At 38.9% G+C, this 12885-nt stretch overlaps 1 protein-coding gene across 1 annotated transcript in view; it reads right to left on the bottom strand.

The window, feature by feature from the left end:
- Positions 1–8412: 8412 nt before the first annotated feature.
- The window catches only part of LOC103069424 (zinc finger protein 33B-like), a 29640-nt gene continuing 25167 nt past the window's right edge, over positions 8413–12885 (bottom strand). Inside the window, 2 exon segments of the mRNA XM_082931416.1 lie at positions 8413–8812; positions 8814–10882. Coding sequence (XP_082787542.1) covers positions 8738–8812; positions 8814–10882 — 2144 coding nt within the window. The 3' untranslated portion in view covers positions 8413–8737.

The following is a 12885-nucleotide window of genomic DNA, read 5'->3' as shown; positions in this document are numbered from 1 at the left end:
ATCCACCTTCCTTTCCTTATTGTCTGCTCTGTGGACTTCAAGCGCCTTCATCAGACATGAAGACAACAACCTTATAGAGACTGCTTAACCAGTTCCCACAGCTGTAGAAAGCCAAAGCCCTGTAATAAATCCCTTACGCACTCTTCTTATGGTTCTATGTCTCTAATTAAATCCTTCCTGAATCATAAATTTGTACCAAACTGGGTCTGGCTTTTCTGAATTGGGTCTTGTTTTTCTTAATTAGATTCTGTTATCTGACTAGAGTAAGATATAAAGCTATTAAAGATCCTGTTTCAGTTGTAAAGGGGCACTGATAGTCCATGACATGCAGTGGCAATACAGATACTCAAATTATTACCTTTAGATACCTGTAATCAAGTGCCTATAGAAAGCAAGGCTCTGGGAAATCAAGTATTTTCTCCCCTAGATATTTTAGTGAACACAAGGAGTATAATGGAACTGGTTGTTACTTCTAAATGTGCTGGAGAACGAAGATGAGAAGCTCGGGGATTTAAATTCCCAGCTCAAGATCCACACAGGGACCTTAAAGCTTCAATGATAATCTTGAAAGCACCTCATCCCCTAAAGCTGCAGGGCTGAGATTTATGAAAGGAAACCCAGTGACAAATCTGTTGGGTAGCTTAACTACTGTGTAAACTGAATTTCCAACCTTACACAGCCTCATTACAAGTTAGGGCATTGACTGGTAGGGAACAGAATCCTGAAAACTGGGACGGGAAAATAAGAACAGATTTCAATGGAGCTGAGATCCTCAATGCCTACAAATGCTTTTAGTATATCTGTTAACCCCAAGCTGCCCCCACCCCCCCCAAATCCACAGCTATGGCCTCATGAGGAGTTCCCTATGACCAGATGACTGAGAAAGAAAAAACCTCAGGCTTGGGTTAGATGATTCTGCACAGTATGCAGCCCCACTCTGAGATGGTCCTGAAAGTCAGTGGTAAAAGGAAATCATCCAAAGGGGAAGAAATTTGAGCAGTGCACCTGGTTTATTTTGCCTGGAAGCAGAGATGGCCAAAGTTATGGGTCTACACGTATTTATGTACAGTGGCTAATGGTTTAGCTAAATGGTCAAGGACTAAGAAGGGGTACACTGGAAAATCTTTGAAAAGGAGTTCTCGGGAAGAGGTGCATGCCCAGACCTTTCCAAACGGGCAGAGTGAAGGTATTTGTGTACCATGTGAACGCTCACCAAAGAGTAACCTCACTGGAGGACTGAATAATTAAGGACACATTCTATGGATGCCAATCTCCTGTCAGTCAGGCCCTTTTCCCAGCCACTTCTGGCATTGCCCAGTGGGCTCATGAATGAAGTGGCCACAGCGGCAGTGAAAGAGATTATGCATGGGCTCAACAAAACGGACTTACTCTCGTCAAGGCCGATCTGGCTAAAGTCCCTGTTAAGTGCCTAATCTGCCAGCAGTAGAGACCACCAACTACCAACCAACTTGGCACCATTCCGTGGATGGATCAGCTTAGCCACTTGTTATCAGGGTGACTGCATTAGATCATTCCCATCACAAAACAGATAGTATTCTGTACCTGCCATCAAAAGATTTGGAGTACATGGATTTGCCTTCCCTGCCTGCAATGCATCTGTCAAAACCGACATCAAGAGATTTACAGAATGCCTCATCCACCAGCATGGTATTCCTTGCAGCCTTGGTTTGGATTCCAGGAGGCTGCTAAAGCCTCCACAGTGAAAGAGTCTCTGAGGGCATGAATGAGAGTACCTGTTGATTTCAATTTGGACTGATTCTTGAGCCTGCTCTTGGAGAAGGCCCTATACAAGTTGGGCCAATTTGAAAGTAACAGCATCAGTGAGATTAAAAAAAATTTTTAAGTGGGGAAATATGTTGCCTACAGAACCCAAAAAGGACTAAAGGACATATCTGTATTAACACTGTGTGTGTTAAGAACACACAATGAAAAAACAACCAAAAAAACAGCCAATAGCTGCTTCTTGGGGATGGAGCGGCCCTTGGTTTACAAATAATTTTCAGGAACTTAACTGAGGGGGTAGATCTTTGTGTTATGTGTGGTGAAATAACTTATGCCTCTTTTTGTGAGTTCTTTTGTGGGTATTTGTATGTCCCAAGTGGATTTGTGAAATGAATTTCCTCAGAGGAGGATGTCATCAATGTAATGTCATACCTGTGCTCCTGGAGAAAACTGGATGCAGTTAAGGTATTGCCCACGAAGACTGTGCAATGGCAGAGTTGCTGAGGTATCCCACGGGTAGCCTGGTAAAGGTGTCTGGTGTCCCTTCAGAGGTGAAGGCAAACTGTGGCTGAGAGGCTGTTGAAAAGAGCACTGAACAGAACATATTAGCCAAACCTGGAATAAGAAAATATTTACTACTTGCTATTTGGATGGAAGCAATAATTTTAATAAATTGGGTACTGGGTCCTTAACAGATGGGCCATAGCATTAAGGTTGTGATAATCCCTTGTGAAGCACCATCATTATTTCCAGACTAAGAATAAGCTAAACTGGACCATTAAACAGAGAAGCAGAGGTGATAACCACTTCTCTAGATAGGTCTTTATAATGGTTTCAGTTGGGGTATACGATACACGGGGTCCCATTTTGTCAATCCAATTTTTAAGTGCCAAAAATATAATTTTATTATTCACTGGATCAGAGCATCCATGCCTTCTATGGGATTATGTTAAAATTAAATCAATGGGTACTATGAATCTTAGGATGTTTCACCTTAACCAACAGAAATACTGTCTATTTCTTCTAAATGACTCAGTCTGTTTGGGCTGCTATAATAAAATACAATGGACTGAGTGCCTTATAAACAACAAAAATTTATTTCTCACAGTTCTAGAGGCTGAGAAGTCCAAGATCAAGGTGCCAGATGTCTGGTGAGGACCCACTTCCTGGTTCACAGATGGCTGTCTTTTCCTAAGTCCTCATATGACAGAAGCAGCAAGGGAATTCTCTGGAGTTTCTATTGTAAGGGCACTAACCCCATTCATGAGGGCTCTGTCCTCATAACCCAATCACCCCCAAAAGCCCAACCTCCAAATACCATCACACTGGCGATTAGATTTCAACATTATGAATTTTGGAACAATACACAATTGAGTCTATAGCACTATTTTATGTTCAATAACTCCTCTAAGATTTTAGGAGTAACGTGATTACATTTAGTGGGATGCTCAGGTATAACTATAAACTGAACCCTGTATTAAGGCCATGAAAGTTTGCCAATGGTACATTTCAGTAGATATAAGAGTTAACACTAAAGTTAATTTGGAAGGTATAAAAGCCAATCAGCACCCTTTTATCTTTTGTTGTGTAAATTATTTTAGTAAATTCTGGATTTCCAATTGGGTCAAACTGTGGACCTAACATAATATTGTACAGCAACTATACCTCAATTAAAAACAAAAACAAAAAACTGTGGACCTTTGTATCAGTTATTTTGTTGTTTCCTCTCCTTGTGTCTAAGTCTGCCTCCCTCCCTTCATTCTTTCTTTCCATTTCTTTTCTTTTTGTGGTTACTGGATATACTTCTGAGGAGGGGGGGTTCTTTTTACTCTAATCAAACTTACAAATTCCATCTCCAGAGAGCCTCCGATCAGGATTGTCAGGGTTAGGGGCCTGCTCCATGGCAATGGTTTCTGCATATGGCTTAAGGGTCCCAGGCTTAAGTTGCATTTGAATTAACCTCTTTGCTGTGCCACAGGATGGGAGTTTTCCCCTCTAACTATGAGCACAGAATCTTCTTTCTTTCTTTCTTTTTTTTTTTTACAACATAGAAATAGGTAGCAGGTGGTGCAGCAAAAGCATGCTGGGCCCATAACCCAGAGGTTGATTGATTGAACATCCTCTGTCTGCCATGGCTGTGGTCTTTTTTTTCTGTCATGCAGGTTTCTTTCTCTGTTTTCTCGGTGCAAATTTCCTCAGTTATTTTGGATTTCTAGCCATGTAAAGTCTTGGCTTTCAGTTTTTGTCTCTATCCAATCACCCATGGCATGGACCTTCTGGGTGGTTACAAGGGAGAGTATCAAAGTCCAGCAGCCAGCCTCATAGGTAGCTCAGAGACCACCTGCCAAACAGACTGAACCCAATGGCAAGCCACACAGGGGCATAGCCAATTAATAATTCTCTCTTAGCGACAACAGCCTCTCAGAGTGGGAAGGGAGAGCGACACTCCAAAAAAAGAACACAGAGCAGAGCAGACCAAAGTGCAAGCCTACCAGCGATTGGTGGTTCTATCCCAAGTGGCCTCTGCCACATCACAGAACCAGTTAGCCAAGAGCAATTAGCTAACACTGACTAGGTGACCTGTCTTGGATGGATAATCCTGCTCATGATGCCAACTGTATCAACTGCCTTCTAGTCACTCTGCTGGTGGTGGGATTCCTGCCCTGGGGTAATGGAATAGCTGAACACATGACATCTCACACTGGACAGGTGAGATCTACATAAGTTTACTAGTTATGCATATTCACAGGCCAGGCAAGAGGGCACCACATGCCATCCAAGGTCACACAGGTAGTGCACTTGGGAATAGAGGGAACAACCACGGGTTGTGGGAAATGGCTCTGTACTATCAAGAGGGTGCAGTGACCCCTGGTTCCTGTGAGAGGATGGGACTGGCTTTTCTGGATAATCTTGCGGGCTGGTAGGGAAGTAAAACTTTCTACTCAGGGAAAAGCAAGAACCACAGGTACACCTGGTCGCCTTGGTAAGACAGGAGGATTGTCTGATTACAGGACCTTATCTGTGGGAGTAGAATGGGGAGGGAAATGTGTAGTTAGGACATTAGAGGCCCTTTTAGTTTCAGGTGTTAAGAGACTCTATTACGCTGGGCCTTAAGTTGCTGTAATTTAAAGTATTTTGGGGACTTCCCTGGTGGTTCAGTGGTTAAAACCCCGCACTCCCAATGCAGGGGGTCCGGGTTTGACCCCTGGTCAGGAAACTAGATCCCTCATGCTGCAACAAAGATCCCGCAGGCTGCAACCAAGACCCAGCACAGCCAAATAAATAATTAAATAAATATTTAAATAAATAAAGTATTATGAAGACTATAAAAACAACCCAAATATTCATTAGTGATTATAGCTGCAGTGCAAAAACATATGACTGACAAGCAAAAACTTTAGTACAGAAACAAGATGTTATAATGAGAGGTAAGGAATTTAAGATAATTCCAAAAAAAGGTAATAAGTCTTAGAAAAGCAGAAAGCTGTAATTGAAGATATGCTTCAGTGGTTGTCAATATATGATTTCTGAGAATGCATTCCCCTCCCCAGCCCAACCCCACATGGGAAAATTGGTACTGAGTGATGTGAGTTTTCAATTTTGTAAACATGTAAGAAAGCATCCTCACAGATTAATCTATACTGTTATATGAGGCAGGGTTGTTTATTTATTTAATACACTCCATTTTTTCGAGTAGTTTTAGGGTTACAGAAAAAATGAGCAGAAGGCACAGAATTCCTATATACCCCTTCACCTCCACCTCCCTCCACAGTGTTCCATATTATTAATATCTTGCATTACTGTGGTACATTTTTACAACTGATGAGCCAATACTGATACAGTTTTACAACTGAAATCCATAGTTTACATTAGGATTGACCCTTTGTGTTTTACATTTTGTAGGTTTTGACAAATCAATGACATGTATCCACCATTACAGTATCCTACAGGATAGTTTCACCATCCTAAAAATTCTCTGTAATCCATGTATTCATCCCTCCCACCTTCACCCCGGACCCCTGATCTTCTTGCTGTCTCCACAGTTTTGCCTTTATGAGAATGCATTACAGTTGGAATCATACAGTATAAAGCCTTTTCAGATTGACTTCTTTCATTTAGCAATACACATCTAAGGTTCTTCTGTGTGTCTGTTACTTGATAGCTCATTTCTTTTTATCACCTGCTTGAGCATTATAACCTGTAACCTTGCTGTAATTGCTTACTAGTGTCAGGAGGTTTTGTTGTTGTTTCTCTGGAATTTTCTACATAGACAATCATGTTATCTGTGAACGTAGATAGTTTTATCTCTTCCTTCCAAGTCTGTACCTTTTATTTCCCTTACTTGTCTTACTGCATTAGCTAGGACTTCCTGAAGGATGCTGAAAAGGTGTAGTGAGAGGGGACCTCCTTGCATTGTTCCTTATCTTACTGGGAAAGCAACTAGTTTCTCACCACTAAGTATGATGCTAGCTGTAGGATTTTTATAGCTGTTTATTACCAAGTTAAGGAAATTCCTTAGTATTTATTTATAGTAAGTTAGTATTCCTAGCTTACTGAGAGTTTCTTATTTATCACGAATGGGTGTTAAGATTTTCTGAAATGTTTTTCTGCACCTATTGATATGATCATATAATATTTCTTCTTTAGTCTGTTGACATGATGGGTTACATTAATTGATTATTAAATGTTGAACCAGTCTTGCATACCTGGATGAATCCCACTTGATCATGGCATGTAATTCTTTTTATACATTGTTGGATTCAATTTGCAGATATTTTGTTGAAAATTTCTATATCTATGTTCATGAGATATGGGTATGTAGTTTTCCTTTCTTGTTATGTCTTTGCCTGGTTTTATAATTAGGGTAATGCTGGCCTCATACAATGAGTAAGAAGTATTCTCTCTGCTTTTACATTCTGTTAGATATTGTAGAATTTTACATTCTGTTAGATATTGTAAAATTTCTTCCTTAATTGGGTAGAATTCACCAGTGAAAACATCTGGGCCTAATACTTTCTGATTTGGAAGATTAAAAATTGATTCAATTTCTTGAATAGATATATGCCTATTCCAATTTATCCTTCTGTGAGTTTTGGCAGATTGTGTCTTTCAAGGAATTGGCCCATTTCATCTAGGTTATCAAATTTGTGGGCTCACAGTTGTCCATAACATTTCTTTATAATCCTTTTCATGCTCATGGGATCAGTAGTTATGGCTCTCTTTCATTCCTGATATTAGCAACTTGTGTCTTCTGTTTTTCTTAGTTAAACTGGCTAGAGATTTATCAATTTTATTGACCTTCTCAAAGAACCAGCTTTTGGTTTTACTGATTTTCTCTATTGGTTTCCTGTTTTCAATTATTCTGATATCTGCCTGAATTCTCATTATTCCTTTGTTTTTTTATTCCTTGGACTTAATTTGCTCTTAGTTGTCTAGTTTCCTAAAATGGAAGCTTAGACTCTGTGTGCAATCTAAGATCATTTGGTCATGTAATCTTAGATTATTAGCTTAACCTAATTATTTATATAATCTGATCATGTAATTTAGTATATCACCTTTGCCCCATCAATAAAAGCACCACTCTAGTTCTACTCTGGCCCTGCTCCAGGCTCAATCCTCCTTCTCACAGAATCAACAGTCATTAAGGGCCCAGATCTCTGGGTACACCAGACCCTTGAATTTACAGTCTAATTTACAGCCCTGAGTGTCATCTAGTCTGAGGCTTCTTTCCTGGACCCTGTCTTGGAAAGCAGTTGCTTACACAGGGTTTGGATAAATTTAGGCTGAAGGCTAGAGTATTTACATATGTATACTCAAGGCACATCATGGTTTGCGATGAACCATGGGTGAAAAGAGAAAAGGGGCAATGGGAGTAGGGCCTAGATATCCCCATGCATAGAATACATTTTATTGAACATTCTGTTATTTTGATATATAAGTTTTAAAATGTTAGACATTAGCTTTGTGGGCTTCCTTTTATTGAACTGTTGCTCCAGGCCCTACACACATGGGAGATGTGCCTAATGTTGTTAACAACTGCTAAACTAGGAGTATCTATTTTCTATTCACCATTTCATTAAATTCTGTTTTGTGTAGGAAACATATAGTTTATATAACGTACATACCTAAGCCCTGTGAACTTAAGGGATACTTCACAGGTGTTTAATGCTGTTGCCCTAATTACTCAATTTATCTCTGCTTTTAAAAAGCTTCATATTCAAATGGTTACCAAAATCAGGGTGGCAGAAAGGCTGTGATTATTAATACAAGGAAACTTCTCATTGTGAAATCCTGATTACTTTATAATCTTATTGTAATACAGATTCCAGATTCCTTTTTGATTTTGCAACCGGTGAAAGTTAACTCAAATATATAAACCATAAAATTTCATAGAAATACACACATAAACACACAGACTACATGGTGAAATATGAATAAGGTCTGTATCTGACTTAGTAGTAGAGTGCCATCAATTTCTTGTACTTGAGAATTGCTATGGTTACGTAACATTACTATCAGAGGAAGCTTTGTAAAGGGCACATGAGAATTTTATGTACTATTACTGCAACTTCTTGTGAGTCTATTTTACTATTCTTTTTCTTTTAGTTTTTAAAGTTTTACATTGCACAATACACATCTATAAATTACAATTTGTTTCCTAAAAATAACTATGACATCAAAACCAAAACACAACTTCTACCTTCTAATGTTTGATTACCTCTAAAGAAAATCTTCAAGCCATATGTCTCAAATGGACAGACTTCTCCCCAACATAAATTATGACATAACCTAGTTTGTATTTTTGCTACAATTTTTACAAAATCAAAATATCTGTGAGGTTTTATGCCAGTATTAGTTACGTGACGTTCAATGGAATGTTACCTCTTAACAAGACTGTCCTATACTTGTTGCAGTCTAGAGATATGTCCCATGTCATTACTTTGGAGTAAAATAAGGCCAGTTTGTGGATGAAGGTTACTGAACATTCAGGATGTCAACAGAGCTTTCTCCATGGTGTGAATTGTCTGAAATGCTCAACATTTCTAATATGCACTTCAATCATAAGATTTTTCTCCTGTGTGTGTTCTCTGATGTACAATGAGGTTTGACTTCTGAGAGAACGTTTTCCCACATGTGTTACATTCATAGGGCTTCTCCCCTGTGTGTGATCTCTGATGTTTAGCAAGGTCCGATTTACGGTAAAAAACTTTCCCACATTCATTACATTGACAAGATTTCTCCCCTGTGTGAGCCCTGTTATGCACCGTGAGGGATGATTTGTGACTGAAGGATTTTCCACATTCATTACATTCATAAGGCTTTTCCCCTGTGTGTTTTCTCTGATGCAAAGTAAGTCCTGATTTCACACAAAAAGATTTTCCACATTCATTACATTTATAGGGTTTTTCTTCTGTATGTGTTCTCTGATGTACGATTAAAGCTGACTTATGGCAGAAAGCCTTTCCACATTCACTACATTCATAGGGTTTCTCCCCTATGTGAATTCTCTGGTGCTGAGTGAGCTGTGATTTCTGGCAGAAGGTTTTCCCACATTCACCACACTCATAAGGTTTCTCCCCTGTATGTGTTCTGTTATGTTTAGTTAGGTATGATTTATTATAGAAGATTTTTCCACATTCATGACATTCATAGGGTTTCTCCCCTGTATGGGTTCTATAGTGTTGAGAGAGGGTTGACTTATGGCTGAAAAACTTCCCACATTCAGGGCATGCAAAGGGTTTCTCCCCCGTGTGAGTTCTCTGATGTACCGTAAGGTCAGACTTCAAGCAGAAGGTTTTCCCACATTCATAACATTCATAAGGTTTCAACCCTGTATGAATTATCTGATGCCTGGTGAGTACTGACTTGTGGTAGAAAGTTTTCCCACATGCACTGCATTCATAGGGTTTATCTCCTAAGTGAGTTCTCTGATGTTGTGTAAGATGTGACTTCTGACAGAAAGATTTCCCACACTCAGGACACTCAAAGGGTTTCTCACCTGTATGAGTTCTCTGATGTACTGTAAGGTGTGAATTCATACAGAAGGATTTCCCACATTCATAACATTCATAGGGTTTCAGTCCTGTGTGTGTTCTCTGATGTTTAGTGAGGTCTGACTTCTGGTAAAAAGTTTTCCCACATGCATTACACTGATAGGGTTTCTCCCCCGTGTGTGTTCTCTGGTGTAATGTGAGGGCTGACTTGTGGCTGAAGGCTTTCCCACATTCACTGCATTCATAGGGTTTCTCCCCCGTGTGTGATCTCTGATGTTTAGTGAGGTTTGACTTCTCCCAGAAAGTTTTTCCACATTCATTACATTGAAAGCGTTTCTCTCCTGTGTGTATCCTCTGATGTCGAGTGAGGTGTGACTTCTCCCAAAAAGCTTTCCCACATTCGTTACATTCAAAGTGTTTCTCTCCTGTATGAGTTTTCTGAAGCTGTGAGAGGTACAACTTCCTCCTGAAATTATTCCCACTTTCATCACATTCATAGTATCTCAAATGTGCCCCATGATGTTTCAAAAGGGTGGACTTCACACATAAGGATTTCCCACCATTACTAAGTTCATAGTGATTTTCCTTTGGGGGAGTTATCTGATGGAACAAGAAGGATGAGTTATCACAGAACCTTCTCCCATATTCATCATATTCACAGTCATTCCCTTCAGTGATCTCTCTTTTGTGTGTATACAATACTGCCTTTTCAAGGAAGGTTTCTCGATATATGCTATATTCAAAATTTTGCTCTAAAGTTTGAATCTTCTCAAGCTGAATAGGATCCTCATTATGACTGACCGTTTTCCCATTTTTAAAAAATTCACTTTTTTCTCTAGTGTGAGTTTTCTCATGTTTAATATTGGGTAGCAATTTTCCACAGGCATTAAATTCATCAGTCTTTTTTCCTAAATAGTTTTTCTTATTGATAACGAATTCTGAAACATAGCTGAAGTTCATTCCACATGAGTCACACCCACAGAGTATTTTTCTGGAAGGAAAAGAATCTGTGTCCAAGTTAAGTGGTTTTCCTATTACATTACCTTGTTCTTTAGTCAGCATTTTGTTATTGATGAATACAACTTCCCACACATGTTTAGGCTGGTTTTCTTGGCTCTTTTCTTTCATGTGATCAGTCTTCCAGACTTCTAGAAACAAGAAAAATTAATCTCATCACATGAACATTAACACATTTCTTATGGAACGAGACCTATATACTATATACAAATGCCCTACATTGTTTGTAGCTGACTTTGCTTTCTTGTCTATTCTCCAGGGATGAAAATAACTGCAAGTATGTATTTTTCCTATTTCTAGGGTTTCAGGTGAAAATACAAAAGAACGAAAATGGCCAGTATAATACAAAAAGGGAGAGGAAACTGTTATTAGAACACATACATTTGGTTTCCAACATCTGAGGAATAACAGAAACTCTTTAAATTTGAATCTCTCTATGAATCCTCCAAAAAACTAAAAATGTCAATATAAGGAGAACAAATAAAATTACCAGCAACAATCCATGACTTTGGCACAACTAGGAGATACAGAATACTACTAACTTCATATCACCACTAAGTAAGGAAATAAATATTCAAATACAGAAGAAACTGAGATAGAGCCCATATCTACGAAAAGAGTCAGCTGGAGACTGTGGTAAACACATGTAAAACAAGAGACAGAAAACTTAGAGGTGATTGACCACAAATAAAAATTACTCCCAGCAAGAAAAAGTTCCACTGTGAGTGGGAAAATACTGAGATGATGTCACAGTTCTGACAGAGCTCAGACTACTGGGAAACCCGAATGAAGGGACTTGTAGTATGTGGGACTAAGGAGAAAAGCAAGGGCTGGTCAAAACTGTAAAAAAGACAAAGTGACTTTAGGACTTAAATTACAAAGCATCAGATACAGACTGAATTGTGCCCCCTCCCAAATTCCTATGTTGAAGCCCTAATCCCCAATGTGGATGTGCTTGGAGACAGAGCCTTTAAGGAGGTAATGAAGGTTAAATGAGGTCATAAGGGTGGAGCACTAAGCCGATGGGAATGGGATCCTTATTAGAAGAGGAAGGGACACCAGAGCTCACTTGCTCTCCATATGTACACAGAGAAAAGGCCATGTGAGGACACAGTGAAAAGGTGCTGTCTGCAAGCTGAGGAGAGAGGCCTCACCAGAAACCAACCCTGTTGGCACCTTCATCTTGAACATCTAGTCTCTAGAATGTGAGAAAATAAATACGTTTTGTAAGCTACTCAGTCTGTGGTATTTTGTTATAGCAGCCCAAGCAGACTAACAGCCCAAAAAGAAAACAGACTTGACTGAAATTTTAATAAATAGCAATGGAAAAAAAAATGGCATAAAAGCAGCAAAAACACAACAAGAAAAAACTAAAAAAAGAAGAAAACTGAATAAGAAAAGTAAATTCTGGATAAAAAAAGGCAGTCTAACTGTTAGTGGGAATGTAAGTTGGTACAGCCACTATGGAGAACAGTATGAAGGTTCCTCAAAAAGCCAAAAAATAAAGTTACCACATGATCCAGCAATCCTACTCCTGGACATATATCCAGACAAAACTATAATTCAAAAAGATACATGCACCCCTATGTTCATAGCAGCACTATTCACAATAGCCAAGACATGGAAACAACCTAAATGTCCATCAACACAGAAATGTATAAAGATGTAGTACCTACATACAATGGAATACTACTCAGTCATAAAAAATAATAAAATAATGCCATTTGCAGCAATGTGGATGGAACTAGAGAGTATCATACTAAGTGAAGTCAAAAAGAGAAAGACAAATACCGTATGATATCACTTATATGTGGAATATAAAATATAACACGAATGAACTTATCTACGAAACAGAAATGGACTCAGAGAACAAACTTGTGGTTGCCAATGGGGAGGGGGTTGGGGGAGGGATGAAGGGGGAGTTTGTTGTTAGAAGGTGCAAACTATTTTACATAGTGTGGATGCACCATTATACATAGTGTGGATAACAACAAGGTCCTACTGTATAGCTCAGGAAACTATATTCAATATCCTGTGATAAACCATAATGGAAAAGAATATTTAAAAAAATGTTCATATATGTATAACTGAATCACTTTGCTGTACAGCAGAAATTAACACATCGTAAATC

The sequence above is a fragment of the Lipotes vexillifer genome, unplaced genomic scaffold (genome assembly GCF_000442215.2).
Source record: "Lipotes vexillifer unplaced genomic scaffold, Lipotes_vexillifer_v1.1 scaffold1181, whole genome shotgun sequence".
NCBI classification, from domain to species: Eukaryota; Metazoa; Chordata; class Mammalia; order Artiodactyla; family Lipotidae; genus Lipotes; species Lipotes vexillifer.
This window is presented reverse-complemented; position numbering and strand designations above follow the sequence as displayed.